At 48.0% G+C, this 27763-nt stretch overlaps 2 protein-coding genes across 9 annotated transcripts in view; one reads left to right on the top strand and one right to left on the bottom strand.

Moving 5' to 3' along the window:
• ATP6V1C2 (ATPase H+ transporting V1 subunit C2) overlaps positions 1 to 12411 on the top strand; it is a 61582-nt gene extending 49171 nt beyond the window's left edge. For 3 of the 8 annotated variants that reach the window (XM_019452052.2, XM_019451998.2, XM_019451978.2), the window contains 2 exons: positions 3000 to 3132; positions 3421 to 3676. In XM_019452052.2, coding sequence (XP_019307597.1) covers positions 3000 to 3132; positions 3421 to 3510 — 223 coding nt within the window. In that variant the 3' untranslated portion in view covers positions 3511 to 3676. The other 5 variants (XM_019452005.2, XM_019451985.2, XM_019452070.2 and 2 more) reach the window with 5 other exon arrangements.
• PDIA6 (protein disulfide isomerase family A member 6) lies at positions 4155 to 27191 on the bottom strand. Its single transcript, XM_019451957.2, is given in 14 exon segments — positions 4155 to 4628; positions 5226 to 5322; positions 9311 to 9333; positions 9335 to 9470; positions 10585 to 10657; positions 10785 to 10869; positions 11623 to 11763; positions 12356 to 12470; positions 12855 to 12985; positions 14202 to 14308; positions 16081 to 16207; positions 16574 to 16631; positions 21113 to 21254; positions 27060 to 27191. Coding segments are annotated over 14 exon segments (1323 nt in total). The 5' UTR covers positions 27079 to 27191; the 3' UTR covers positions 4155 to 4559.
• Between the last annotated feature and the right edge of the window lie 572 nt (positions 27192 to 27763).

Raw genomic sequence — 27763 nt, 5'->3', positions numbered from 1 at the left:
ACGTCTTTCCTGTTTCCAGACCCCAAACCTCAGGGCGGGCTCAGATGCCTCTGCTCCCTCACCCTCGCCTCCTACGCCCACTCCTGCACCCCACGACGCTTCCGGTGGGCCACCTGGCCTGCCCCTGCTTTCTCTCTTCCCTCCGTCCCCGGCCTCGCCTGGCCGGGCCAGCTCTTGCCACGGGCTCTCACTTGGTCCTGTGCCTCCGGTTCATCCTCCACGCGGCTGCCGGTGTGGTTTTGTCCAAGCACGATATGGCGGCTGCCAGGATCTGACCGTGGCTCCTCTCGTGGTCATCCACCCCCACCCATCTCAGAGGCCCGGAGTGGCGTGGATTGTGGCATTGGGCTGCGGGGCGCAGACGAGCAAACCTGGAGTGTGCCAGCCACCTGTGGTGTAGACGGGGCCCGAGACTGACCCTGCTGGCCTCGAAAATCAGTGGTTCTCAGGCTCACTACAGTGCAGATGCCCGTTTGCTCAAGAGAGGTAGAGATGGACGTCCTTAAGTTGGACGAAACAGGATTTCTCCTAAAAGTATATGTAAAAGTAATTCTTTACAAGACTCTCAATGTAGGTTTTTTTTTGTTTGTTTTTTTTTTACTGTGTCTGTAGTTTTCCGGAATACGGTTGTATACGTGAGCGCCGTTTGAAAAATTCAAGTTCAGAAATACATACTGTGGAAACAGTTCCCAGTCCCCACTGCCCATAGATAATCACGGTTAATGATTTCGAGACTCTTCTTTCTCCCCCAAATGGGATCGTTCAGCGTCCTGCGTCTTGCTGTCTTCATCTGCTCTGAATCAGTCTCTTCAGCACGGGTGAAGCTACCTGATCCTTTTTTAATGGCTTTTTCATATCCTATCCTGTGGACAGATCGTAATCCGGGAAAACAGAGGCTGAACACGTTTGCTGGGGCACACAGACGGTGAAGTTCACCTGCTCGCCTGTTCCTTTGATCCCCTGTTGGTCTTTGCCCCGCCCCCCCAGTTGGCTCTTGGCCGCTGTCTCCTTCTTCTCCGAGCCGTTTTGTACTTCCCGCCTGGGGGGGAGGGAGGGGCCGACGTGCTCTCTGCCTCTGTCACCCCGCTCAGAGTCGGACAGATGTGAAATGGACATCTTCCAGACACTTCCAGATGTGAAATGTTCGTGGACTCCATAAAGTCAAAGTGAAGTAGACTCAGCCCTCAGTTGAGGGAGAGCTGGTTGACCCTCAGGGCGCAGTGAACCGGGGGCTGCCGGGCGCAGAGTGGAGGGGCCAGCCAGGAAGCTAGTCAGTCTGGATCTCGGTGGGGAACAGAGGTTACGGAATCCTGACGGCGGCTGCGTGGCCGCGATCGTCTAGGGAGAGCCCTGCAGAGGGAAGGTACTGAAAGGGCACCTCAGGGAACCCCAATATTTAGAGTGGAGGAGAGAAGCCCGTGAGGAAGTCAGGCAGGAGGAGGGAGTGGCTGACGAGTCAAAGGGAGGAGAAGCTTAAGGATTTAGGTGTCCCCGTGAAAAGTGTCACGAGGTCATCGGTGGGACAAGCTCGAGTGCGGTGGCCGGACGACTGGGTGACATGGGACACTGGGCACTCTCAAGTTTGGAATGAGAGCCCAAGGGGGCTGAGGGCGTTTCTTACAAAGGAGGGCAGGGTGGCGAGATGTTACAGGGAAGGGGACAGCGGTAGACGATGCTGGCGCCCCCGTGGCACAGAGGTCTCGGTGTGGGGACCTCACGTCAGGGCTCCCCGCCGGGTGACCTCGGCGGTCAGGGAGGAGGAGGGTCCTCTACTGAGCGGAGCAAGAAGGAGCAGCGTGGGGGCGGCCTTGTGGAGAATGAGCACTGACCCGGCTGTTCTGGAAGGCGTGTTCTGAGCAGAATAGAGAAGGTGTTCATTGACATCGATCCAGAGGGAGGGTCAGCAGGGAAAGGGCTGGAAGGATCTGGGAAGAACGTGGGAAGCCCCGAAGTCGAGAGAGTGGGCTGAGAAAGGGGCCCAGGGCTTGGAGGCTTGATGGGGGGAACGAGGAGCAGTCAGTCAACATTCACGAAGCGTTGGAGTGCCCGCCGCCCTCCAGGTCTGGGGACACAGTAGACTGTGCACAAAACAGACCCGTGCCTCTGCCCCGATGGGAGCTCGCGGGCTGGGAAAGACAGGACAGCTGGGACACAGGGGTCCTCGTTCGGTTGGGTAAGCGAGCTCCCAGGGCAACCTGCAATGACTGGCAGAACGACCAGGTCGGACGACAGAGCGCGGTGGCACCATGGTCTGGGAGCTGGAATGCGCGTCCTTAACGTGCGTGTTGCCTGGGGCGTGTGGTCAGCAGGTGGAGACAGCGGTGTCGGTGTCGGTGAGGCCGAGGGTGTGGAGTGGGTTTCTGGAAAGCACTGGGAGTTGCGGGAGGGAGTCAGGAGGGGGGCTGCTCGCTCAGGTGAGATGGCCACGGCCCCTCCGCTCACTCCCCCCGGGGGGTACCGGAGCTTTGTGGTAAGAGGGGACACGGAGATGAGGCCATTCCCCTCGCCCGTGACCCAGCCCACGCGCCGCCACCCGTCTGCACCCGCCAGCTTCTCTGGCTCTTGCCTCCCGGAAAGACCGTTTAGGCGGGGCTCGGACATCGGGGTCCTGCCGGCCCGGCATCCTGGAAACGCACGGGACTAAGCAGGTGTTAGGCTCGGCGTGTGGCGAAGGCAGCGACACGCGTGGGCACGGCCTCCTTCACGTACACTCTGCTTCCCGCCCGCAGATCCAGCAGACCTCCGCGTTTTAGCGCACGCCGCACCGTTATCCAGAAACGGCCGGCTAGCCTGTTCTGGCACATTCCCCTCCAGAAAAATCCAGTCACCAGTCTCACCTCTGACCCTAAGTACTTCATTCCACTGAGTTGTACTGTCTTAAGCAGTGTCAGCTGAAGCTTTTTCCTTCTTACTAGCACCGCCTCTGTTTCTTGTCAGGGTTGTTTTCCCCCCGTTTCCATCTGGGGTAACTTATCCGCACGTTTTGTCTGTCTGGGAAGGTACGGGCTTCCAGTGAATTTCCAGGCGGTGCTCCTCCAGCCTCACAAGAAGTCCTCCACCAAACGTCTAAGAGAGGTTCTGAACTCTGTCTTCAGACATCTGGATCAAGTAGCGGCTGCAAGCGTGTTGGATGTAGGTATACGATCCAGAAGCGGCCGGGGTTCTGTGCTCAGGTCAGCCTCCCCACCTGGGAACTTGCCAGATCCCGAAACTGCCTGTTACGAAGATGTACGTTTCACAAATGCGAAAGTGTAACAAGGAAGAGGCTCTGGTGTGTGTGTGTGTGTGTGTGTGTGTGTGTGCGCGCATGCCTGGCGAGGGTGTGCTGCGCGGGGCAGAAGATACCATCACGGAACATAAAGACGGGACAGCGAACTGCCTTCTGCACCTAGAGCGACAGCGCCGCGTCCTCTTTTGCAGGCGTCTGTGGACATCCCGGGGCTGCAGCTCGGCAACCAAGACTACTTTCCTTACGTCTATTTCCACATCGACCTCAGCCTGCTCGACTAGGAGCCGCTGGCCCCACGAGGCCTTCCCGTCCGTGCGGACTCCGCAGACGCCGCTCTTTCCCTCGGCCGCGGAACCCCACGGAACTTAGAGTTTGAGAAATTGCTCACGAAAGTTAGTTACAGTTGTATTTATTTTTTTTTAAGTTACAATAAAGAAATGCCCCGTCCTTTGAATGGTCTTTTATGTTCGAACGTAATTCAAAACCTCACTTTACATAAATGGGGGCTGCCTAGAAATTGGTCACCTGCTGTTTTAATTTTGTGTCTTAACGGATCTCTTGGGACGGCTTGGGAAGAACATTAAAAATCCTGAGCTGACCGTATAACCAGCTAGATCTCCTAACAGTCAGTGGGGATGGCCCAAAGACAAAATGTTGGGCATGAAATGTCGTTCTCAACGGACAACCCACTGTTCTTCATCCTTCTTTCCGTAAACTCGCCTTACGTTTCACATTCCACAGATGGCACCTGGCCTTGCGGGACACACGTAAAAATCCGTATTGTGGCAGGCGTCCAGATGGTGTCCTTGGAATCACAAGTATTTTATAGGGAGGAAAGACATCAGGGTCATCCCTTCGTGGTATCAATTTACTGAATGGCTAAATTTACTGAATTTATGATGTGGACACTAATTTCATACGTATATTGGCATTGTCCAAAATATTATTTTATTTTTTAATGGAAAAAAGCCATCAATATTCAAATGAAAGAATCACATTAAAAAACTTATATGTAAGAAACAGCCTCCAAGAACATTCAAGCAGCAGTCAGAGAGAGGGAGGGAAAAATATTTCAACAGCCCATCAGTTTTCTCCAAAATATTACTTGACAGAATACAACCCAATTCACCGGCTACAACAATTCATAGAATTTTTCATTGTTTTCTTGAGATGCAAAAGTTCACTGTTGCAGTGTTTTCAAATGACCAATCAAGTGCTACTTCTTGGTTAAAAAGGCCACTGGTAGATTCATCCGATCGTGAAGAATGTTCCTTCACTGCTGGGGAAATCTGCTCCCAAGAAAAGAAAAGTGAAGTCTGTGCCAAGCCTCTCACAGCTCATCCTTTTCCAAATCGTCCAGCTCCACGTCACTGAGGTCAATGTCGTCTTCCACGGGAAGCTGGGAAACAAAGCCACTTGTTAGGCCCTGCAGGAAGAGCTGGGAGAGCTCGCGGGCTCACGGCGGAGGAGCGAGGTAGTTTCTAGAGACACCCCAGATCCCAGAGCCGGTTCTGCCCTAATCTGGCTCCCGCTTTTCGCTTTGCCTATCATTTTACAGCCGGAAAAGCCGAGAACTTAGGTGAGGTAGGATCTTAACAGATCACCTACCTCTTTAACACCGACAGCTACTTAGCTCGTCGTTTTGAGGGGGGAGGGGCAGAAGTGTGCCAGAATCCACGATAATTCCAAAGTTGTCATTTTGTGCTTCTCAGACACAAAGTAAATGGATTCCGGGTGAAATGGTCCGTTTAGCGGTAATCATCAGGAATGAAACCTCATTCCTGAAATTTATCTTGGTTGTCTGTCAAGACTCTGTCACGCAGCCCTGAAAGGCTCGCGAGGCTATGGCACTTCTGACACCACGCCACGGATGGAAAGGACTCGGCCTACAAACAGCAAAGGCGCCCTGGGCCGGGGAAAGTGAGGAGAGGCGGGCGGGACAAGCACCCCGGTGAGGAGTCCCGCACGCGCGTGGCCTCCAGCCCCGGGGACTCACCTCGCCATCCTTGCCGTCCCAAGGCTCTCTGGTGCTGATGGCGGGGAAGGCCCCACCTCCCACAGGTGCTGTAGATCCGCGCCCGAAAGAGAGCTCCCTGAGGGGACAGTGACCAAAGCAAGGACATACTGATGAAGACACGATGTGTTAAATACAATGACTCGCCGGCTAAGTTTCTGCACAGGTGCCTCTCACGTCTTGCTCCCGCACAGTGCTATCCGCTCAAGCAAGGACGACAACGTAACCAGGCATGAAATGACTAAGGTCTTGGCATCAGATAAAGCTAGTTACTACTACTAATTAAGAAAAATAAACTTATTTTGCTAGAATACAAATTTAAGTACGTAAAACCTATCAACATTAACGTAGAACACAGGCAAAACGTTTGATGAACAAAACTGTAGACTAACCCCCAAAACACTTTACGAAAGACGGCATCTTAAAACGAAAATTCGGTTTCCTTCCCCAGACTTCCAATAGCGAGCAGAAGCACTTAACACCAGCCCACAGGCAGATCTAGAGGTGATGGTGGCAATCCTCATCTCCAACTTTTAAGACACAGAAGAAAGAGTTCTATGGTGACAGGGCGTATTAGGTCTTGACTCTGACCAACTCTGATAAACATTTCATTAGAAAGATGTAGAGGCAACCGCCAGACTGGGAGCAAGCCTTCTTTAAAAAAAGTTTCCAAACGGTGAAGGGTGCTTGGACTACAGGGAAGAGAGGAAAAGAGACAGGAGTGGAAGTGTCCCACGTGTGTCTGGCGGTTCTTTGGCTCGGTGGAAAAGGGGGGAATTCTATCCACTGCCTTTGGCTACCCTGCATTTTTTATGACGTGTTATCAGTGGTTCTCAATGGAGCGAGTTTCTCCCTAGGGGACATGTGACAATGTCAGGAGACATTTTTATGATCACAACTGTGTGTGTATGCGGACAGTGTGCAACTGGCATGTAGAGGACAGGTATGAAACACCTGTAACACACAAGACAAACTTCTGGCCCACGATGTCACAAGCGCCAACATCGAGAAACCCTGATGTCCGAAGAGGAGTTACGTTCAGAAAACCGATTATCCACATGCTCTAGAGCCGCGCTCCACCGCCATCCGCTGAGCTCTAAGTGTGACACAGGGCAGGACGCTGGCCTCCACGCCGTTGCGCGTGCAGGGTCAAGAGGTACTGGGCACAGCGAGTCAGACCTGTGTCTCTCGTAGTCCATCAAAAACCTACACCAGAATGGCTCCATTTGCTGTGAGGGGGCACAGGCCGACCCAAGCTCTGGCTGACCTAAGAAATACAAACCCATGCAAGTAATCAAAGGCAAGCCAGTGGTTCTACTTCTTACTAGTTTGGGACCCTTAATCCGATTATTCATCATCTCTGAACATCAGTCTCTTCATCAAGAAGATGCCGAGATACTCTGCCCCTCCCCCGTTCATGCTCTGTCTCTCTCTGTCCCAAAAATAAATAAAAAACGTTGAAAAAAAAAAAAAAAAAAAATTAAAAAAAAAAAAAAAAAAAAAGAAAGGGCGCCTGGGTGGCGCAGTCGGTTAAGCGTCCGACTTCAGCCAGGTCACGATCTCGCGGCCCGTGAGTTCGAGCCCCGCGTCAGGCTCTGGGCTGATGGCTCGGAGCCTGGAGCCTGTTTCCGATTCTGTGTCTCCCTCTCTCTCTGCCCCTCCCCCGTTCATGCTCTGTCTCTCTCTGTCCCAAAAATAAATAAAAAAACGTTGGAAAAAAAAAAAAAAAAAAAATTAAAAAAAAAAAAGAAGATGCCGAGATGTAGGGAGTCGGTGCTCAGAAAGCAGCTACCTTCCTACTTTTTTTAATTAGAAAAAGATTTTTTAATGTTTATTTTAGAGACCGAGCATGAGCGGAGGAGGGTAGAGAAAGAGAGGGAGACACAGAATCCGAAGCAGGCTCCAGGCTCTGAGCTGTCAGCACAGAGCCCGTCACGGGGCTCAAACTCACGAGCTGTGAGATCATGACCTGAGCCGAAGTCAGCCGCCCAACCGACCGAGCCACCCAGGTGCCCCAACATTCCTACTTAATGTCCTCAGCAGCAGCAAACAGAAGGACTAATGGAAAGATGCCAGGCCTCCTTTAAAGTGGAACAAAATTCTTCTTTTCTAATGTTTATGTATTTTTTGAGACAGAGAGAGAGAGAGAGAAAAAAAAACACAGGATCCAAAGCAGGCTCCAGGCTCTGAGCTGTCAGCACAGAGCCCGATGCGGGGCTCGAACTCATGAACCATGAGACCATGACCTGAGCTGAAGTCAGATGCTCAACCGACTGAGCCACCCAGGCGCCCCAAAAGGGAAAAAAATTCTAAGGGAACTATGCCTTGAGGGCAGGGTTCGGTTGTTTAAAAAAAAAAAAAAAAAAGTGTTTTAACAGCTCAGTCCCGCTCCTCCCCTGCGCCCCCATTCTCTCTGCAGGGCTAAATGCTATCGTCTCTTCTCCAAGAGCCCCGAGAAACACGGCTGCCGCTTCAAACAACGAACTTCTGTGAAACTCGAGTCCTTTCTTCACTTCCGGCTGCATCACGCACAGTGACGTACTCGTATGTTTGGCTGCTACGCCGAAAGGACACTTCAGTAACACACCCGCAGGGAGAGGTATGGGAATCGCTAACACTCGTCTTGGGTTGACTGCAGCTGTGAGTCGCTGCCAATGTATCCATCACGGGCCGTCTCGGCTTCAGGTCTGTGGTGGACAAGCGCACACGTTGGTGGACGTGGACACCGACTCCCTGGCGGGCCTGGCACCGTCCACCGGCGGCAGCCCCCTCACCCCTCCCCGGCGACGAGCCGCACGCACGTCCAGTCTCGTCAGAAAACAAGGCGCACGGGACCGGAGACAAGTATGCTGTCGCCCACTGTGTCTCCTTTCCACCCATTACTGCGTCCTCTTCCCCACTGGTAACTGGGTGGGTTCTGAGGTTCTCCGCCGCCTTTAAGGCACGAAGTTGGAGAACCGGTGGCCTGTACGATCTCCAGCGCGACAGCGACGGTCTCAAGTTGACAATGCGCTACTGTCCGCAGCTTTCCCACGAACCAGCCACCTCCTCCGTACTAAGACACAAAACACACGACAAAGAACAACAAACCAGAGAAGGGAAACCGGTTGAAAAGAAATGTGAATAAAATCAAAGCCGCAGTTCGACCTGCCATTTCCAATGAGTCCACAGGCTCAACCTCAGGGATACTGATCCCCCTCAGACATTTCTTACGATTTTCTCACACATTTCTTACGATCTGTGACACTGGAATCAGCTGCTGAAAAAGGATGACATTTGATAAGCACAGCTGACCCCTGCACGTGGGGTGAGCCATACAAGTCCACTTGCAGAATTTAACGGCAACGTGAGTGTATTTTCTAGCATTTTCTTAATAACACTTATTGTAAGAATACAGTAGGTGGTACATAAACCATACAAAAACCGTACTATTTACCAAGAGCTGACGATCAGCCAGGCCCTGCAGTAGTGAGCAGAGAGAAGGTCCGTGAGAGATGTACCTGTGAGACTCAGTCAGGAGGACGAGGTATGAACCGAATTACCGCACACCTGAGAATTAGCACAGTGTCAATGCCTCATGTTTACCTGAAGATGATCAAGTCAGCTTTTGGAGGAGCTGAATGGCCGGGCAAGACAGAGAGCTCTATCAACTGGATTTTGAGTTTCAGAACTATTATGTTGTTTGCACGTTGCTGGAATCACTTCAGAAGTACACGTTCTACCGCTACCCGGCCAGAAACGGAAGCCGCGTTAGCTGAGGCGAGAGGCACAAAGCATGCTGGGGGGGGGGGGGCAGAGGGCTGCTACCAGCCCAGAGGAGACTTGCATGAGATCAGAGAGCTCGATGCAATGGCGCAACAGCAGGGTGGCCTCTTCCCTACAGAATGCTTCCACGGAAAAGAACAGAAGCGCAAAACGATGACTTAGAACTCGAACACCTAATTCCCCGGAATGCCAAATGCACACTAACTCCACGCACTGCCTGGTCCACGTAAACCTAGCTTTGAACCCACGCCATGCAGAACCAAGCCACAGAACAAAAACAACTCAAGGAGGCAAGAGATTACCTGAGAAACTCGTTAATGCCTTGCCTCGCTGAAAGATCCTTTCAGAAGAGCAAATTTCATCTTGCGTGCATTGATGGCTGCCATGGCAGGGTACCCGAAGCCTCCGATCCCCAACGCGTTTTCAAGCTCAGATTGGGCCCCAGCTTCTGTCCACAGCCACCTAGAAAAACAGGCTTGTTTCAGGGTAAAGATCCCTTTCAAAGTAGTTAGAATCGAATCAGCAGATACTAAAAAAAAAAAAAAAACGGATTACACTCCAACATTTTATGGAATGAAATGGATGCAGAAACAGAAATAAAATACAAAAATAATGTATTCTGGATGTTCCCTACACTCTACCTCCAGAAGTCTCCCAAATCTATATACAGTTTGCTCCCAGCCTCCAAAATACTGTCCGCTAAACCTGCTGGGTTTTCTGTCTCTATTACGTGAAATGCTACTAGTATCATTTGGACAACAGGGCACGTTCGCCAGTAGGATAACTTCTTCTTAAGACTTCCTGGTGTATCATTATTCAATCCCTGTAAACAATGCTCAGCCACAGTTCTTACTCAACTTCTGCAATGGTGAAGAAGGAGGATGCCAGAATGCGGTGCTCTGTAGGCACACCACACTTTGTTGAACTAACGGGAGGGGGCACAAGGTCACTTGAGGGGGACAGCAATGCCCGAGGAGGGTGAGACAGCAATGGATAGAGGACGAGAAACAAAAAGTTAAATCGGAAAGAGCAGACATACTTTGTTTTAAAAACACACCTGTATCTGGGGCGCCTGGGTGGCTCAGTTGGTTAAGAGTCCAACTCGATTTTGGCTCAGGTAATGCCCTCACAGTTCGTGAGATCGAGCCCCGAGCTGGGCTCCGTGAATTCTCTCTCTCTCTCCCTCCCTCTCCCTGCCCCTCTCCCGCTCATAGCGTGCACTCTCAAAATAAACTTAAAAAAAAAATAAATAAAATGATTCTTATGAGAAAAGGTGCCGTGGCACAGACAGGTAAAAGACTTGCATTACTTCTTTTCCTTCTGAGAGACGAAGAGACACAGCACAAGCGGGGGAGGGGCAGAGAGAGAGGGAGACACAGAACCCGAAGCAGACTCCAGACTCCGAGCTGTCAGCACAGAGCCCGACGCGGGGCTCGAACCCACGAAGATCATGCCCTGAGCCGGAGTCAGACGCTTAACTGACTGAGCCGCCCAGGCGCCCTGAACCAGACAGTATCCAGGAAGCACTATGCTCTCCTGTCCAAATCATACTGAGAAAATAAGTTCAGCAACTTACCCCCACATTTTCTTTTTGTATTTGTCTGCCAACTTAAGAAGAACTTCTAAGTACGAGTTTCTGCCAGCAGCTCCTAATTTAAACAGAAAATTTTGAAAAGGTAAAAATAAAAGAATCCGAAACACTCATCAGCTTAGAAAGCGTTCTCAGAGCAGGCAGCACAGAGCAGTCACGGAGAAGGGTGCCCCTGGTCGCCGTACCCGTGTCCAGGATGTGGGGCAGCACGGCCACGACACACAGCTGGTGCTCCTCACAGGTCTTCTTAGCGATGTCCTCGTCGATGATCTGTGGCCCAGAGCACAAGGGGTGGTTGGAAGGCCACGGACACAAAACCAAAGGTGAGCCTGACGACAGAGACTCGGTACCATCACGTTCAATGAAGAGCAAAGACTTCAAGAGACAGAGCGACCCCCCCTGACGCTCCAGGTTCGCGCTATGGCACCACGGACAGCTGGCCTTCCGGGTCTGTCCCCGGGCCATCCCGGTGCTGACACGGCACCTGCTGACACACGTGGGCTCCAGAAGCAGACAGCCTCGGAGGAGCCTGGCTCTGACAATCACCTAGCTAGACAGATACACGTGTATTATATATTTATGGGGATTTGAGGCTCTCTGTGCCTGTTTCCTCACATAAAATGAGATAAAAACAGTATTTACCTCTAGGCATTCACGTGCGAACTGAAAAGAAAATATAGGTAAGAGCAGAATGATGCTGTCGCACTGTCACATGACTAGGTGCTCCACAAACAGCAGCTGCGGCTGAGACAACGGGGAGAGAGCGGCCAGGCGCATTCTATTTTTAAAAAGCTTGGCACACTCGTCCTCCTAGTGTAAGGATTGTAGTACTAAAATTATGAAAAGCAGCAGTTTATCAGGCAGGTTTTCCCCACTTGAAAGTCCAATAATACTTTAAAGAGAGCATTTTAAAAGAGAAGGGACAAAGTCCATTTGGAAACACCAAAGGAGTGTCATTACTGTGTGAGAGCCTCCCCCATCAGACATGGTCGGTTCTGATCACGAGTGACGGAAGCGGTTTACCTCAAGCAGCTCAGGAGGTGGGGCATTGTCAGAAAACAAATCCAGGGCCCGGGAGACGATGTCAGATCGCGTCCGCCCCCCATCGTAATCCACAGGGGATTCCCCCTTCTGAAATATCTTGATTGTAGGAAATCCCCTAATCTATTAAAAAAGACAAGAATAAAAAATCAAACTAATATTTAATAAGGAATAATCTTCACGGGTTCTAAGGCTACCTTATAGGTAATTTAATAGAACAATAGTCCGAGGCTGCATCCGTGATCAGGGAGGATACACAGAGTCTGTTGATCAGGCAGTTTTAACAGCCTGCCCACCAGGCTTAGCGGAGTATTATTCAAACCTTCCATATGTACTGAATACAACGTTATCTGCTCTAGAACAAGCGGACCAACTTCAAAAGCACTAGTAGTGACTTGTAAGAGCCTGAGCAAGCTGAAAATTCACATGCAGCACACAGCAGAAGCAGTGAGATACTGGACTTAAAAGAGAGAGAGAGAGAGAGAGAGAGAGAGAGAAAGAAAGAGAGAGAGAGAGAGAGAGAGAGAGAGAGAGAGAGAGAGAGAGTCAGTCCTGAGTTCAAGACTCGTTAGTTTTAACAATAAAGTAATTTAGTTCCATTACCAAATGGCCAAACATCTCCCCTCCTACCACACAGGGAAGCCCGGATACCCAATGGAGTCACAGCTGAAAACAGCGTGTGCTCCTCAAAGACGTTCGCCATCTGCACACTCACCCCGTACCGGCCGGCCAGAACCTGGTTAACCGTGGCGTCCACAGCCGCGAGCTTCACTTTTCCTTTGGTTTGCTCTTTTACCTCTGTGGCTGCAGCAGCCCATTCTGGCTCAAGACTATGGAAAAATATTTGCACTTTAAAAGTGTGTTTTAACCGTCAGCACGAATACTTTAACCGAGACGCGCATCTCTGCCCAACGCAGTCACACCGCGCTTGGAAACCACTGTGCGTAGCTTTGCGTACAATGTGATGCCGTCTTTTCACGTTCACCTCCCAGGTCTCCGTCACTCCCTCCCCCGCGCTAGGTCCCTGTTAATCTTTGAAGCTGTGACGGAAGAAACTCGGCACCAATGCCAATGTTTAACATCCACTCGGGGTCAGAGCTTTCCTGGAGGAGATCTTGGTGACTGACCTGCCGTCTGGGTCAGCTTTTTCAGAGCCAGCTAGGTGAATATATTAAAAGCACCGGGACTCAAAATACTTGGTAAAAAGCCCTTACTTTTTGCAGTGTCCACACCAAGGAGCGTAAAACTCAACCATCCAAACGTCTTCACTATCAAGGACATTCTTATCGAAGCTGTCGTCCGTCAGCTCAATCACATCCTTCTTCCTCGAACTCTCACCTCTACCCTGTCGCATGTGACATTAAACATTTAGTTACACTTGGCCAGCAAGAACGCTGTTCTTATTCCAAATAGATAACAGACAGTGACCTCTTCCGCATCTTAACGAAGTTTGGAGTCCTTCTTTCTAGTGAAAACCATTCTACTCCAATTGGGGTCATTCCTTAATATTATTATCACTTGTCAAACAGTGTTTACTCTCAATCACCAGCACCTCCAGTGTAAGCTATGAATATACCGGAATTCTCTCGCCTGCCGTTGTGCTAAGAGAAACCCCCACACGGCTCACAGAACCACCCGATTCTACTCTAGTTCCGACTGGGCACAGCTGCTTCCTCATCCCAGGATGTTAAACGTAACCAGTTACTACCTTTCCATAGAGAAAGTCTCTACCATTCAAGAGAGCTAAAAGTAACGCTTAATTCTTTACTTTCAAAGAATGTTCTTGAGTACCAAACCTAAGAAGCAGTTTCACTATACTGCTTTCGGATGCCTGGGCCAAAAGCCAAGAGCATGGAATCTTCGGGTAAATTCTACATCTGTATAAAGAAGCTACTTTTACTGGTCTCTGTAAGAGTGAAGGGCCATTTTACCTTCATTTGTAAGAATTTAATGCCTTTTCACAAGAGCATTTGGTTAAACTTCACATCTCATACATGGGCATCTAAAATACCAATCCATGGAACGGGAATTTTTCTCTTCTTCCCTGTCCACTGAGATTGAATTTTCCAAAATTTCAGGCTGATTGCCAGATACAGGCCAAGAGGTCGTTCAAATTTCATCCCTCTTCGTCCCCAAGCCGATCTGGTCTCTCTCTCCCCACTCTGGAACTACAAATGCCAAAGGGTCCCAGAACCTGGCTTCCCGGTCTGAAGCTCTTTCTCGAGAGGCGTACAGCCCAAACTCTTCCCTTTCAGTGCTGGGCCGAGGAAGCCCATCTTGTGGCCTGATTCTTGGCCTATAGTGGTGGCCAGATGCTCTGGGACTAGAGACTTCTGAGGAGGCCAAATCAATGAGGCTACGTGGCTCATTCCCTCTGGCATGAGCTGATCCAACCTTGTAATATCTTTTAACTGAAAGTTCACTAATTTAAAACATTAGTAGTTTTAAAAAAACCCCAAAAAAACAAAAATAACCCGCCCCAAAACTATCCTCTACAAAGAGTCCATATTGTGGCATCAAACTCATCACACACATTCAAAGTTGACATCACACAGTCTTACTTGTTTTCCAGAACTATATCCACCACCCCTCCCCCCAAGGCGATCCTTCACGAGCTGGCGCAGAGCACTGAGAGCAGCATCTACAATGGCTTCACCAGTTCTGCCACCTACAAAAGACAAAGGACAATCAGACGAATCGGTGGTGGGGGCCGTGTGCCTATAATGACACGACCTAAAGACATGGCCCTTTACATTTGTCAGATTTCTGTCAGCTTTATCTGATGTTTGAACAGACCCAACAACACATGGGTATTTAACACACAGTCAAGTTCTCCCTGTAATATACACTGCACTTGACTTTTCCCTTGGAAAACCAAATCCTCTCCTTCAGTTTTAGTTTATTAAACACAAACATCCTGTTCACCTACTAATGCCATCCGCAAATGAGAGAAACTCACAAATGTCTACTGAACGTGTAACATGTATACAGATGAATAAGCCTATTATCTAGTTAAAAAAAAAAGCAGGGGACGTTTCTAAATACAAATTACATCAAGGAAAATACAGGAAAACTATTTTTTTTTTCTTCCTTCCTTCCTCTATTTTATTTTTGATCTATTTCTCTCCCTTTCTATTTTTTTTATTTTTGAGAGAGAATGAGGGTGCACGGGGGCGGGGCAGAGACAAAGGGAGACACAGAATCCGAAGCAGGCTCCAGGCTCCGAGCTGTCAGCACAGAGCCCAATTCAGGGCTCAAACTCACAGACCACGAGATCATGACCTGAGCTGAAGCTGGATGCTTAACCAACTGACCCACCCGGGCTCCCCAGAAGAAACTATTTCTATGATGACAAGCAGAAAAAACTGTAGAAAAAGTAGTGAAGCCAAGTAACTGGAAAGCAATCCAGGCGCCTTCTTTCTATCTTGCTTACAATACTTGGGCTGTTTTAGGTTCTTTAGCTGAATTCTCTCCTAATCTAAGAAGTAACAAACACTGTACTGAAACTCAATAATGACAACAGCCTTTAGAAGTTTAACCAAAAAACTACACACTCGAGAAAAAGTCAGGGGGGCCTTTAAGGTATGAAAAACGTACGAATAATATGGGCCACGCTATCTTTAGCGTTCAAAGGGAAAACTCTAATAAAATGTCTCTAGAAAATTCCATGTATTTTTTAAATAGTTTCTTACCAAACTGCCAAGGACGATAGAAAAACATCTGAGCACACTTTTAGCCCTGACATTAGAAAGAAAATACAGTACAGCAACACGCAGTATATAGTCAGATCATGTGGGACTGCGGTATATATTCAGATGGTGTGGGACTGCGGCCCCGGCTGACATCACCACGTGTGTCACTTTCTAATACAGAAGGGCCAAGACCTCCATCCTCGGAACCGGTGCCCCTGCTACCAATCTACTTGGAAATATGCCAAATCAAGAAATATACTAGGAGGGGCGCCTGGGTGGCTCAGGTTAGGTGTCTGACTCTTGATTCTGGCTCAGGTCATGATCTCGCTGTTTGTGGGAATGAGCCAGTGAGGGGCCTTGCTTGGGATTCTCTCTCCCCCTCTCTCTGCCCCTCCCCCACTCGCAAACTCTCTCTCTCTCTCGCTCTCTCTCTCTCTCAAAATAAAAAAAGAAAACAAATGTACTAGGAAAAAAGAGAGGGGTTTTGCGCTCTAGACCAAGAGGTGGCAAACTCTTTGTAAAGCGGCAAACACAAACGATTTTGAGGGGTGCGGGCCACCCGGTCTGCTGCAGCGACTCACTTCGGCCACTTCAGTGTGACAGCAGCTACACACGACATGAAAGTAGGTGTGACTGTTTTGAAAACCTTTATTTACAAAAACAAACGGGCCCTTGCTCCTATTTTTTACCTACTTGTTCAAATTAAAATTCCAACCAGGGGAATAGAGTAGTTAGGAAAAGTCCTTACCCTGATAATCTTCTGGTCTGTTTTTGTTGGATCCAAAAATCTTAATGGTAGGAAATCCCTGAACACCATATTGACCTCCCAGGGACTGGTGTTTATCTGCGTCAACTGCGCCAACTTTTACAACATCCTGTGAAAATGTAAGAGTTTTATCCATTTTTCTTTTCCACTGGAGCAGATGCCACAAAGATCCATCACTGAACTCATGTAGACTCCAAGAGGATACAGGGCAAGGTTAGGTTCACAGACAGATTTAACGAGACCTGGGGCCTGGGAGGTCACGCCTACGTGGAATGACGGGAGAAATGGACGGAGCTCTGGAGGGGCCTCTTGGAGCAGCACCAAGAATTGGTGAGACCGCGAGGATTATGTCATTAATCGGGAAAACTGACTCAGTGAAAACAGCCAATGAACTTCCGGCGGCACGTTAAGCCCGGCTGCGTTCTTACTTATTATACACACACAGGTGAATGCACGTGGGGTCTTGGAAACTTACTTTTAGCGCGGTTGCTACTTTCTTCCATTCTGGTGTTAACCTCTGGCAGTGGCCACACCTTTCAGGAGATAAAAGCACAAATGAGGCAACGGTTCAAGTCTTCGATCGTCGATTCAAAAATACTCTACCGACACTCTACTGAGGGACACGCACAGGGGTGGCTGCTGGCAGGGAGCACAGGCGCTAGTGAAACATGATCGGTGACGTGAAGGAACTCGCCATTTTAGGATTCTACTATCACTCTTCCTCATGTACTAATTTTAAAAGTTTCCAAGCCACTGTTTTTTTTTCTTTTTTTTAATTTTTAACATTTATTCATTTTTGAAAGAGAGAGAGAGACAGCGTGTGAATGGGGGAGGGGCGGAGAGAGAGGGAGACACAGAATCCGAAGCAGGCTGCGGGCTCCGAGCTGTCCGCACGGAGCCCGACGCGGGGCTCGAACTCAAACCGTGAGATCGTGACCTGAGCTGAAGTCGGCCACTGAACTGACTGAGCCACCCAGGTGCCCCCCCAAGCTACTGTTTGAATTGTGTTTAAAGAGTTTAAACAAACCAGCATTTGTAACTCTATCCCTGGGTAGGAACTTTAGCGTTCATCTGGTCAAGTGTGTCCCAATGTGTGGTCTGAGTTGTAAGCCTAGGCAAAAGGCAGATTCTTAGGCCGCATGGAATCCAAACACCTAGAGAAGGGGTTCAGGAACCTACATCTTAGGAAGTTCAACCAGTGATTTTTAAGCCCATCAAGATTTCCTATTCCCTGATCTAGTCCAACCTTTTCATTTTACAGATGAAGCATCTGAATTAGAGCCTAAATCTCAATGCTCTTTGGCTCCCACAGCAGCACGTGGGGTTACAAATGTACACGTAATCCCAATTTTACATGCCTAGCAAGCTGAAGAGTATTCAATACCACAAGATGGTGACAGAAGAACAGGAGCGAGCAAGAGACAGACATAAGAAGAAAAGAAAATCCTTCACGTTACAGTATCTGAAATAAATTATTGTGAAACATCACACACAGACAGTGCTTTTAAAAGTTATATATACAAAAACCTGGTACGTTCATACCATTTATCAAGGTTGCAGTTTTACTGTTCATTTTCGGTACTGAATAACATCCACTGCATGAAGATACTAAAGCTAGTTTATCCACAGGTGATTAGTTGTTTTTTTAACAAAGTCGAGTCTCCTAATTCAGTTTTTTTTTTTTTTTTTTTAATTTTTTTTCAACGTTTTTAATTTATTTTTGGGACAGAGAGAGACAGAGCATGAACGGGGGAGGGGCAGAGAGAGAGGGAGACACAGAATCGGAAACAGGCTCCAGGCTCCGAGCCATCAGCCCAGAGCCTGACGCGGGGCTCGAACTCACGGACCGCGAGATCGTGACCTGGCTGAAGTCGGACGCTTAACCGACTGCGCCACCCAGGCGCCCCCCTAATTCAGTTTTTAAGAACCTAATGAGTAACTGCCAGGTGCCCAGACCAAGAGGAGCCCTTCATACAGGATTTCATTCTGTCAGCACATCACTGAAGACAGGCCTTGCCATTTTCATCTTAAGATGAGGAGACAGGGGCTGAGGAGTTAAGAAACCTACCCAGTATCACAAGTCATCTGGTCACAGAGCTGCCGCATAGGTCTATGTGGCTCCGGGTCCCACATTCTTCATCCCTGTATATTGGTGGCCCCTTCCATAGGGGCCTAACCTTAATCCAGTATTTTAAAGGTCAGGATCTTCTGAGAAATGTCCTGTGATGCTGGTTTACATACTTGCATATAGTAGTTTTTTGCAGTTCAGGTGAGCTATCTTAGAAGTCTGGGGGTCAAAATTTTATAGGACTTTGTGCCTCTTTCAATGAGTTTATTCTATGAAAGGACTCCTATCGGAGACGTCAGAGTCCACACTCCTTCAATTTCAATATTAAGCGCAGTAAACACCGACAGAAATGCCGCACGAGTCGAGGTACAGCACACCTCTGACCCAAGGGTTCTTCCCCTGCAATCCAGACCCCGAAGGACTGGTGTATAAAAATTCAGGGGCTCTAGGAACTTTTGGTGGGGGTAAAAACACCTCTATTTCACTTTTTGGGATTTTTTTAATGTTTTTAAGAGAGAGAGAGAGAGAGAGAGCCAGAGGAAGAGAGAGAGAATCTTAAACAGGCTCCGCACTCAGCACTGGAGTCCAACACAGGGCTCTTTCCCATGACCTTGGGATGAAGACCTGAGCTGAAATTCAGAGCCGGATGCTCAACCGACTGAGCCACCCAGGCCCCCCCTATTTCACTAACTTGTAAATGAGACGCAGACTTCCCTTCAATTATAAACATTAACAACACACCATGAGCACTTGTGACTTTGTCACAAATGAAAACTCAGCCCCTTTCAGATCGCTACTACAGTTTAATTTCATTTCTGTCCATTGCTATTTCAAAATTATGATGTCTAGGTGTTACATCTGCTGCTGGAGCTTGGTATTTGCTGTCCCAGTACAAGAGTACTACATAATCACATCAAAATTTGTTTTAGTATTTTGTGAATGTTATTTCCATGTTTTAGGTTCCCTTTGGGATCCTATATGCTGTACTCCATAGATGGAAAAGGAAAACCTTTATTCTGGAAAGAATTCAAAGCCTTCACCAAGCTGCCAAGTCTGAGCACAAGAAGAGGTTAAAGGCACCTGCTCTAATGACACCTCCTCTTACCCAAAACACTGGGAGGCCCAAGTGCCATGTCACAAGAACAATTAACTACAGGATCCAGACCCAGCCTTCTCAATGATGCTGTTTGATTCCATTTTGGAATGAGGTATATTCTCTCATATCGAAGCTTCCCAAAACAATGTAAATTACTCATGCCATAAATGATAAACAAAAAAAAATCAAACTTGCAAAAACTGCATACGAAGGCATTCAACAAGATAACAGTTCGTACATTTACAATTTGTACATTCCACACAGAATCCTCATTTGGATTTGACACACGAAAAACAAAGAGAAGCTTTAAAAAAAAATGATGAAGGGGGCGCCTGGGTGGCTCAGTCGGTTAAGCGTCCGACTGCAGGGCAGGTCATGATCTCACAGTTTGTGAGTTCGAGCCCCACATCGGGCTCTGTGCTGACAGCTCAGAGCCTGGAGCCTGCTTCCCATTCTGTGTCTCCCTCTCTCTCTGCCCCTTCCCTGCTCATGCTCTGTCTCCCTCTGTCTCAAAAATAAATAAACATTGGGGCGCCTGGGTGGCGCAGTCGGTTAAGCGTCCGACTTCAGCCAGGTCACGATCTCGCGGTCCGTGAGTTCGAGCCCCGCGTCAGGCTCTGGGCTGATGGCTCGGAGCCTGGAGCCTGTTTCCGATTCTGTGTCTCCCTCTCTCTCTGCCCCTCCCCCGTTCATGCTCTCTCTCTGTCCCAAAAATAAATAAAAAAAAAAAAACGTTGAAAAAAAAAAATTTAAAAAAAAAAAAAGAAAAAAAAATAAATAAACATTAAAAAAAAAAATTTTTTTTTTAAATGATGAAGGCATTAGGATGAACAGTATTCACAAAGTGGTAACATAAATTTTTAAGCAGAGGGTATTACCTTAATTTGCTACACTGAACATTAAGCGAAACAGTCCACAAGGACCCGCATTGAGTTTCCAAAACTGTTTCATGGTCTTGCAGAGAAAAAATGAAAGCGATAAAAGGAACCCTCTCATCAGGCATACTCTGAAGTGCACCCACTCAGGTAAGAAGAATTTGTGATAACTCCATTCACCACCTCCTATGTGAGCTTAGGGGACATCGCTCACATCTACAAGGACGATCGGGATCTCAGATCGCTGTACGGTTGATCTGCAGATACAGCTGGCTGGGGCTCAGGCCTCCCCGGACCTGAGTGCCCACGGCCCTGCCGGTTTAGAGAAGTAACAGCTTCGGGCACCGTTTGCAGTTTCCATTAACCAGTCTCTGCACTTCTACCTGTTGCGTTTTTGTTTTGTTTGCATTACACGTGTAACTCCATAAACAATTAGTGCAATACCGTGTTTTGACTATATATAGTTGTGACCGTTTATTTCAATGAAAATTCTATCTTTACTCCACAAGGGTTTTTTTCCAGCAATGCATGTAAGTCAAGAGAGGAATTTTTAAATTAAATCAGATTGTTAAAATTATGTATTTCTAGAAGCCACTCTCTTCTTCAAGAAACAGAATGGAATCAATACTAGCTTTTCCCTTTCCTGTGCCCAATATTCTTTCAGCATAAAGGAGTTTCCCTTCCATCAAGACCCTACTTACCTCATTACAGAGATATATCTTCTTAAAATTATAAGAAAATACTTCTTTCTTCTTTCTTGCAACAATTAGCTACTTTAACCTTTTCCCCCCCAATGGACTCAATCTCCATGGTCTTTAACAGACAACACTTTGTGGAATCCCCCATTTTCCTCTCTACTTCTTTTAAACAAGCAGTAAACTAGACAAACTAGATGACTAAATAAAATCACATTTTTATATAATATTCCTAATTTTATAAAGTACCATAAATAATCCACAAGTGCTTTATACTTACCATGGAGCATAGAACTCTACAAGCCACAGACTATCACTTTGAATAACTTCTCGGTTGAAATTGGATGGAGTTAATTCAATTACATCGTCACTAGAGGAATAGAGACCATTCACTGCTAGAAAGAAGGTACAGCTTATTAGACCTGCAGTAAAAGACAAAAAGCACACCATTAATGACAGGGCTCAAGCTCTGGCAGGAAACGTCTTCTTGAATTGCCCAAGGTTCTTCACACAGGAGCATGGCCTGGGTCAGGTCCTTTCTAACCCCCCAGTGCCCATCCCCCTTGTTGCTGTGGCAGTCCCTGGAATTTCACTGCCACCGGTGCAGCACAGAGCAAGTAGGAAAGAGATCCACACTCTCATCTCCTGAGCTGCAATCGAAAAAGAGCTCTAACTTAGGTGCTTTTTATGTATTAACATTTTCACTCTTCACAATCACCTCGTGAAGTAATAGTATTCGTGCCATTTTATGGGCGAAGACACCGAAAAATTGGGAGGCTACCCTGTGGCCCCGAGTAATCCACACAGCATTTATTTTTTGTGTTATTCAGTTGCAATATTAGCACGCTATCTCTTTTTAACGCCTATTTATTTTTGAGCAAGAGAGAGCACGAGCGGGGGAGGGGCAGAGAGAGAAGGGAACAGAGGATCCCAAGTGGACTCCACGCTGACAGCACTGAGCCTGATGTGGGGCTCGAACTCACGAACCACAAGATCATGACCTGAGCCAAAGGTGGACGCCCAACTGACTGAGCCACCCGGGCGCCCGAGTACAGTATCTTTATTAAACTTCCTTTGAAGGAAAAATTAATTATTTGTCTTGTCTACTAAACTGGGACTCTATCAAGAGCAATACTTGTTTTTATAAATATTTTTATTTCTACTCACACTATGTATGGCAGTCACCAGACACTTGCAATGCTGCTGGATGAGCTTACAAAGAATTTTCACGTAAATGTTACAAAAGAAGGATGGAGTGTTATTGTCTTATTAACAGCATAGTTTAGCCACACTGTGGCCCAAATGCATTTTTGTTGGCTACTGTAGGAACTTAAAATATAATTGTTAACAATTATATAGGAAAACAAGTCCTGGATGGACTTAGAAATATCTTAAAAACTAGGGGCGCCTGGGTGGCTCAGTCGGTTGAGCGTCCGACTTCGGCTCAGGTCATGATCTCACAGTCTGTGGGTTGGAGCCTCGCGTCGGGCTCTGTGCGGACAGCTCAGAGCCTGGAGCCTGCTTCAGATCCTGTGTCTCCCTCTCTCTCTGCCCCTCCCCCACTCTCACTTTGTCTCACTCTGTCTCTCAAAAATAAATAAATATAAAAAAAAGAAATATCTTAAACACTCAAAACGTTTTTGAATTGGTAGTACTATCAAAATTCCAATTCTCCCTTTAAACATATTTCTTTATGTTTTCTAATTGCATTGTCTAAGACCTCCAGAACAATGCTAAGTAATGGACTGTTCTTGACTTTAGTATTTTCTCATTTGCTGGCTTTTGAGTTGAAACAGATAAACTTTAGGATATTAAAGAAATTTCTACCTATTTCTTTTTAGCATCTGTGAAGATGATCATACAACTTCTTTCTTTTAATCTACTGATGCAACAAATGGTGAGGCGGACCTGTGTCCTAAGGCAGCGGACGGGTATGCCATTGTGGTCACCTGCTCATATGCTTATTCTGTAGACGGAATTTGGAAGAGTTCAAATGGAACCTTTTTGAATAACCCAATGGTAAATTTCTTCTGGAAGGAATGTACACCAGTGTTAACTGTTCTGTTGCTAAATATTTCACCTTATGCTTACGGAACCACTTTCAAATGACTCCAAATACACTGGACCACTTGGGTTTTCACAGCATTACTAACTAAGAGTAGGAATCGCCCCTCGTTTGTAAATAAGGAAACAAAGGCACTTCTAGGGACCCATCTGCTGTCTCTAACTTCTATTTCCAAGCTCTTCCCATTAAACCATGTTGTCTTTTAGAGCTCAGGATAAAATGGTTCAGTATGTCAGGGGCATGAATAAACAACATAATTCTATTTTTCAAGAACACTGCATTTGATTTATAGACGTGGCTAATAACGTAGGAACTTTATATGAAATAAAACTGTGGACTTTGGTAAGGGGGACATGAAACCACTAAAAGGGTATCCTGCAGGGGGTATGACCAGATTTGCTTTCCAGAAAGGGCGTTTTGGCTGCAATGTGGACAGCAGACGGGGGAACTATCAGGAGAGTGGGGTCACACCTAAACTCAGGGGAAGATGGAATGGCCAGCAGTAACACCCGCTGCTGGGGGGTCAAGTAGGAGACTGAAAACGATCTGGTGGATTTCATGACAGAGGATCCTCAGAGCCCAGGACAGCTGAGGTGGAGGAGTGAAAACAGGCAGCAGCCAATCTGCAAAAGACTGGAGACAGTAGGAGGGAACAAGTTCATGAAAAGGGAACTCTGTAACAAGTTTCACTATAAAGAGCACAAGAGAGCAAGCAAACGTGGGGCAGAAGGAAGGTTTCTTTTTAAAGATGAGAGTGATCTGAGCTTGAAGGGAAAAAAAAATATGTGGAGTGGGAGAGGCTAAAGATAAAGTAGAGGAATAATGAAACAAAATGCCTGGAATCCGAATCGGGAAGGGAGGGAACCCAGAGTCAGTGGCAGGGGTAGCCTGGGGCAGGATGGCCCCTTTTCCACTTTGAGAGGTGGGAAAGAGTGCATGTGGATGGAGGTCAGGCCAACCAAACTGGGGTTGCCGTAATAACTGCCGCTGTCCAACATGCTAACCACTCACCACATGGAGTGAAGGTATAAAAAGTGCTAAATTTTGAAGACTTGGTAGGGGAAAAAAAAAAGTACCTCATTAATATTTTTGATATTGGTTACATGCTACAATGATATCTGAGATACAGTGGGGAATAAATATGTTAAAATTAATGTCCCCTGTTTCTTTTTGCCTTTTGAAATGTGGCTACGAGACTATTTAAAATTAGATATAAAATTTGCATATCTCTACTGGATTGTGCTGCTTGATAATCTTTTTGTTGCTGCAGTAAAGGTTAAGTGGAGTTTGACATATTTAACGAATCAAGTAAATTAAGAACAAGCAGAGACCATCCTAATTCTGAATAAGCTCACAAGTTAAGACTGGGCCTGGAAAATCCTCCATGGAGATCTACTTTCTAAAGTGTATTTTTTGTAAAAAATCAACATAAATCAATACTTGTTCAATACACTGAGCTCAATGTGAAATTTTCAAAAATGGAAAAGCAAAAGAAAACCCATGAACAGTCCCACTAGAATGGGCAATTCGTATTTTGGTGATATTCATATGGACTTCTCTGTGCTATTCGGAAGTCTAAAACTTTATTATTATATTTATATGCATGTGATCTTACTATACATTCCTTTTTGTAGCCTTTTTTCCCCACTCAAAATAAGTTTTCTACATAATTATGGATTACTTTTTACCCCCCGTATAACCATTTTTAATGGCTATATCACATTGCCCCTTCACCACTAGCAGAATTTCTTTCCAATTTTTCACTATTAACAGGCCAATGCTGAAAATTCTTACACTCTTCCCCCTTCAGATAAATATGAGTATTTCCTTAAGAGAGAATCCTACAAAGGGATTGGGGGTATAGTATAGCTAACACTTTGATCTATGTATCTATCCAACTACCCTCCAGAAACTGACATGTTAACTGAGAATAACACTTAAATGACACTACACACCAGGCAGTGCGTAAACACTTAGGATATATTAACTCATTTTAAGAACTCTATGTGGTATGTGTCTCATCATGCCCATTTTTAGACCTGGAAACGGAGACACAGAAAGGGTAACTTGCCTAAGGCCACATAATTAGAAAGAGAGAGAACACGGTTATGCAACCCACATTTTAAACCAAAGGACTGGAGACTGCATTAGTATAATCCCAAGGAGGGTCATTAGTTAGCTTGTGGCAGGAGAAGTAGGTTCACTGCCTTCTCTTGCCAATCCGGGACAGCAGGCTGGAGTCACCGAAGGGATGGACCAGGACTCCACCTCAGGAATGTGCTTCCTTTACATACAAAGATGGTCGTGGTTGCTGACACTCAGTATAACAGGGACTTGGGCTGCTTTTTTTTTTTTTCTCCTAGTAACGGTGCTAGGCTTTTTGTCTTTAAAATTTTTTTAATGTTTTTATTCATTTCTGAGGGAGACAGATTGCTAGCAGGGGAGAGGCAGAGAGAGAGGGAGACACAGAATCCGAAGCAGGCTCCAGGCTCCGAGCCATCAGCACAGAGCCCGATGCGGGGCTCGAACCCACAGACCGTGAGATCACGACCTGAGCAGAAGTCGGACGCTTAACCAACTGAGCCACCCAGGCGCCCCGACTGTTCTGTCTTTACGTTTTGCCGAATTCTCAGAAGAGCCCCCCCCCCACCTTCCTTATAAATGGCTCTCTAGTGGGAATGTCTTGATGATAAAGATTTGAGACTTACACTCCCTAGAAGGCAATATGACCACGTAGGGCTGGAAAAAAAATCGAACCATGCTACTCAGAAAAACACTGAAAGATGTTAACTACCCCCTATGAAAACCCTCAAGAAGACAAACAAAACACTCCGGGCCACTTAAGATGATAAACTGGGTCAATGCCGACTAATAGTGTTCTGTTTCTAAAATTCACGTGGCTGTTCCACTCACTGATAATGAGCACCAATGGGAAACTGGAACATCCAAGTGTCTAGAATCTATGTGAGCAGATGGTTTTGCCATCTGTGGCTCCCCATTATTCGTCCACGGTAGTGAAGGATGTCATAAATCCCCATCAGTAGCCTCTCTGTCCCACACCTGCTACCAAGAGTACACGATCCCCTAGCACTCATCTAGAAACCAAGAGGGCTCCCCAAAAGGTCTGACTCCATTGATGCAAATAAATGATAGAATCACAGACTCTTTCCGCACCCAGTATGAATTCACCCAAGGGACACTGAACAGAGACTAGAATCTTTTCCCCTCCTCTACGTTCTCTCTGCACTACAGCAAATATTTATATCTTGTTTACCCTCTTGACACCCATGTGAACTCGTGCATCCTGACAACCACCCAGCGGGGGAGGACTAGCCCAGAGTGACTAAGTCACTAGCTCGCCGACACACAGCTAAGAAATGCGGGGCAGGGCCGGCTGGGGCTCAAACTCTGCGGTCTGGATCCAGGGCGTTCAGGTAACGAAGGTTAAGGGCGCCTCGGCGGGGACCAAGGCGAGCCAGAAAAGGGTCGGGATCCTCAACCCCACTCACTGCACAGTTTCTAAAACAGGGATTTACATAATTCATGGTGGTCTGCGTCCCATTTAGTTTTTAGAAGTTCGCTCACACTTGAAGCGCTTTGGGAAGGCACCGTTCCCTTTCTAAAGCAAACTCTTCGGCCTCTTCCAGGGCTGGGTTTCGGTATTTCAGTCTTTCTCAATTAGTGGGGACGGCATTAAACAAGTGGTGAGGACGAGCTGCAGGGTGAGGACCCCGCGGCCGTGCCGTCTACACGCCAGGGTGAGGAGGGCGGGCCCAGGACAAGGGACCCCTGACCCTAACCCTCTCCGGTCGCCCCCGGCTCCACCTCCGCCAGGGATCGAGTCCTAGCTGCTCCGCACGGCTCGAACGCAGCTCCCGGCCCTCACCCTCGCCCGGCCCGGGGCTCCCGGTGGTTCTCAGGACGCACCACCCCGGGACTCCCCGACCCCGTCGCGCTCGCTCCCCCGGGTGGGCTGCGGAAGCCCCGCCGCGCTGCCTCCCCTCCGCACGCGCCCCGAGACCCGCAGGGCCCCGCACCCCCGCGCGAGGGGCGGCCCCGGCCGCATCCCCCACCCCAGCCCTGGCCCCGCGAGGCCGCCCGCCCGCCCGCCCTGCCCCGGGCCTCCCCGGCGGCCCCCCGGGACGAGGAGGCCCGCGCCTACCCAGCACGAGGCGAGCCATGCCGAGCTCCCGGGCCGCCGCGCAGTCCCACCGACGCCTCAGCTCCGCGCGCCGCGCCCCCGCCGCCCCACGTCCCGCCCTCGGCCCGTGAGGCAGGCGCCGGGCGGTGCGGCGGGGACGGGCCGGAAGGCGCTCGCCAAGCCGTGGCCGCGGCCCATTGGTTCCAGCAGGCTTCGCTCATTCGCGTGACCAATGGGAGGCGGCCGGGTAGAGGTTACCGGTTTGATTTTTTTATGGAGGGCGGAGCGAGCGGCGGAAGGAGGGGCTTGCTGGGGGCGGGGCGGACCACCCTTTCCTTCCTCCGGGGCTCTCGGATTCCCCCAGCCCGAAGCGGGCTGTCGGTACTTTCCCCCCGTAGAGTCCAGTATTTGGTTCTTCTTATCTTAAGGGTCTTTATTCTCTCTTTCCCTCCCTTGCCTCTAACGAGCCCCTTTCCAGCCTTCACTCATCCCCTGCGCCCCCCTACTCTCCACCCCTTATCCTCTTTGTCCCCCAGAGAGGATAACTTTCTTTGGGCGCTCAGTACATGTATGACCTTATTAAATGACACTTTAATTTGTCCTGTGCCTTGATGGGTATTCAATCAAACTCTTGCTAATCATACTGTGCGTACTGTGCCTACCATAATTCAACACTTATTTGTTTGGTTGAATTACTTTAGTTAGAAGTTCCCACGTCCAGGGCA

This window comes from Panthera pardus, unplaced genomic scaffold (assembly GCF_024362965.1).
Source record: "Panthera pardus isolate Hobbes unplaced genomic scaffold, ASM2436296v1 HiC_scaffold_26, whole genome shotgun sequence".
Classification (NCBI taxonomy): Eukaryota; Metazoa; Chordata; class Mammalia; order Carnivora; family Felidae; genus Panthera; species Panthera pardus.
Note: the sequence above shows the minus strand (reverse complement) of the source record. Positions and strands in the feature narration are given on the sequence as shown.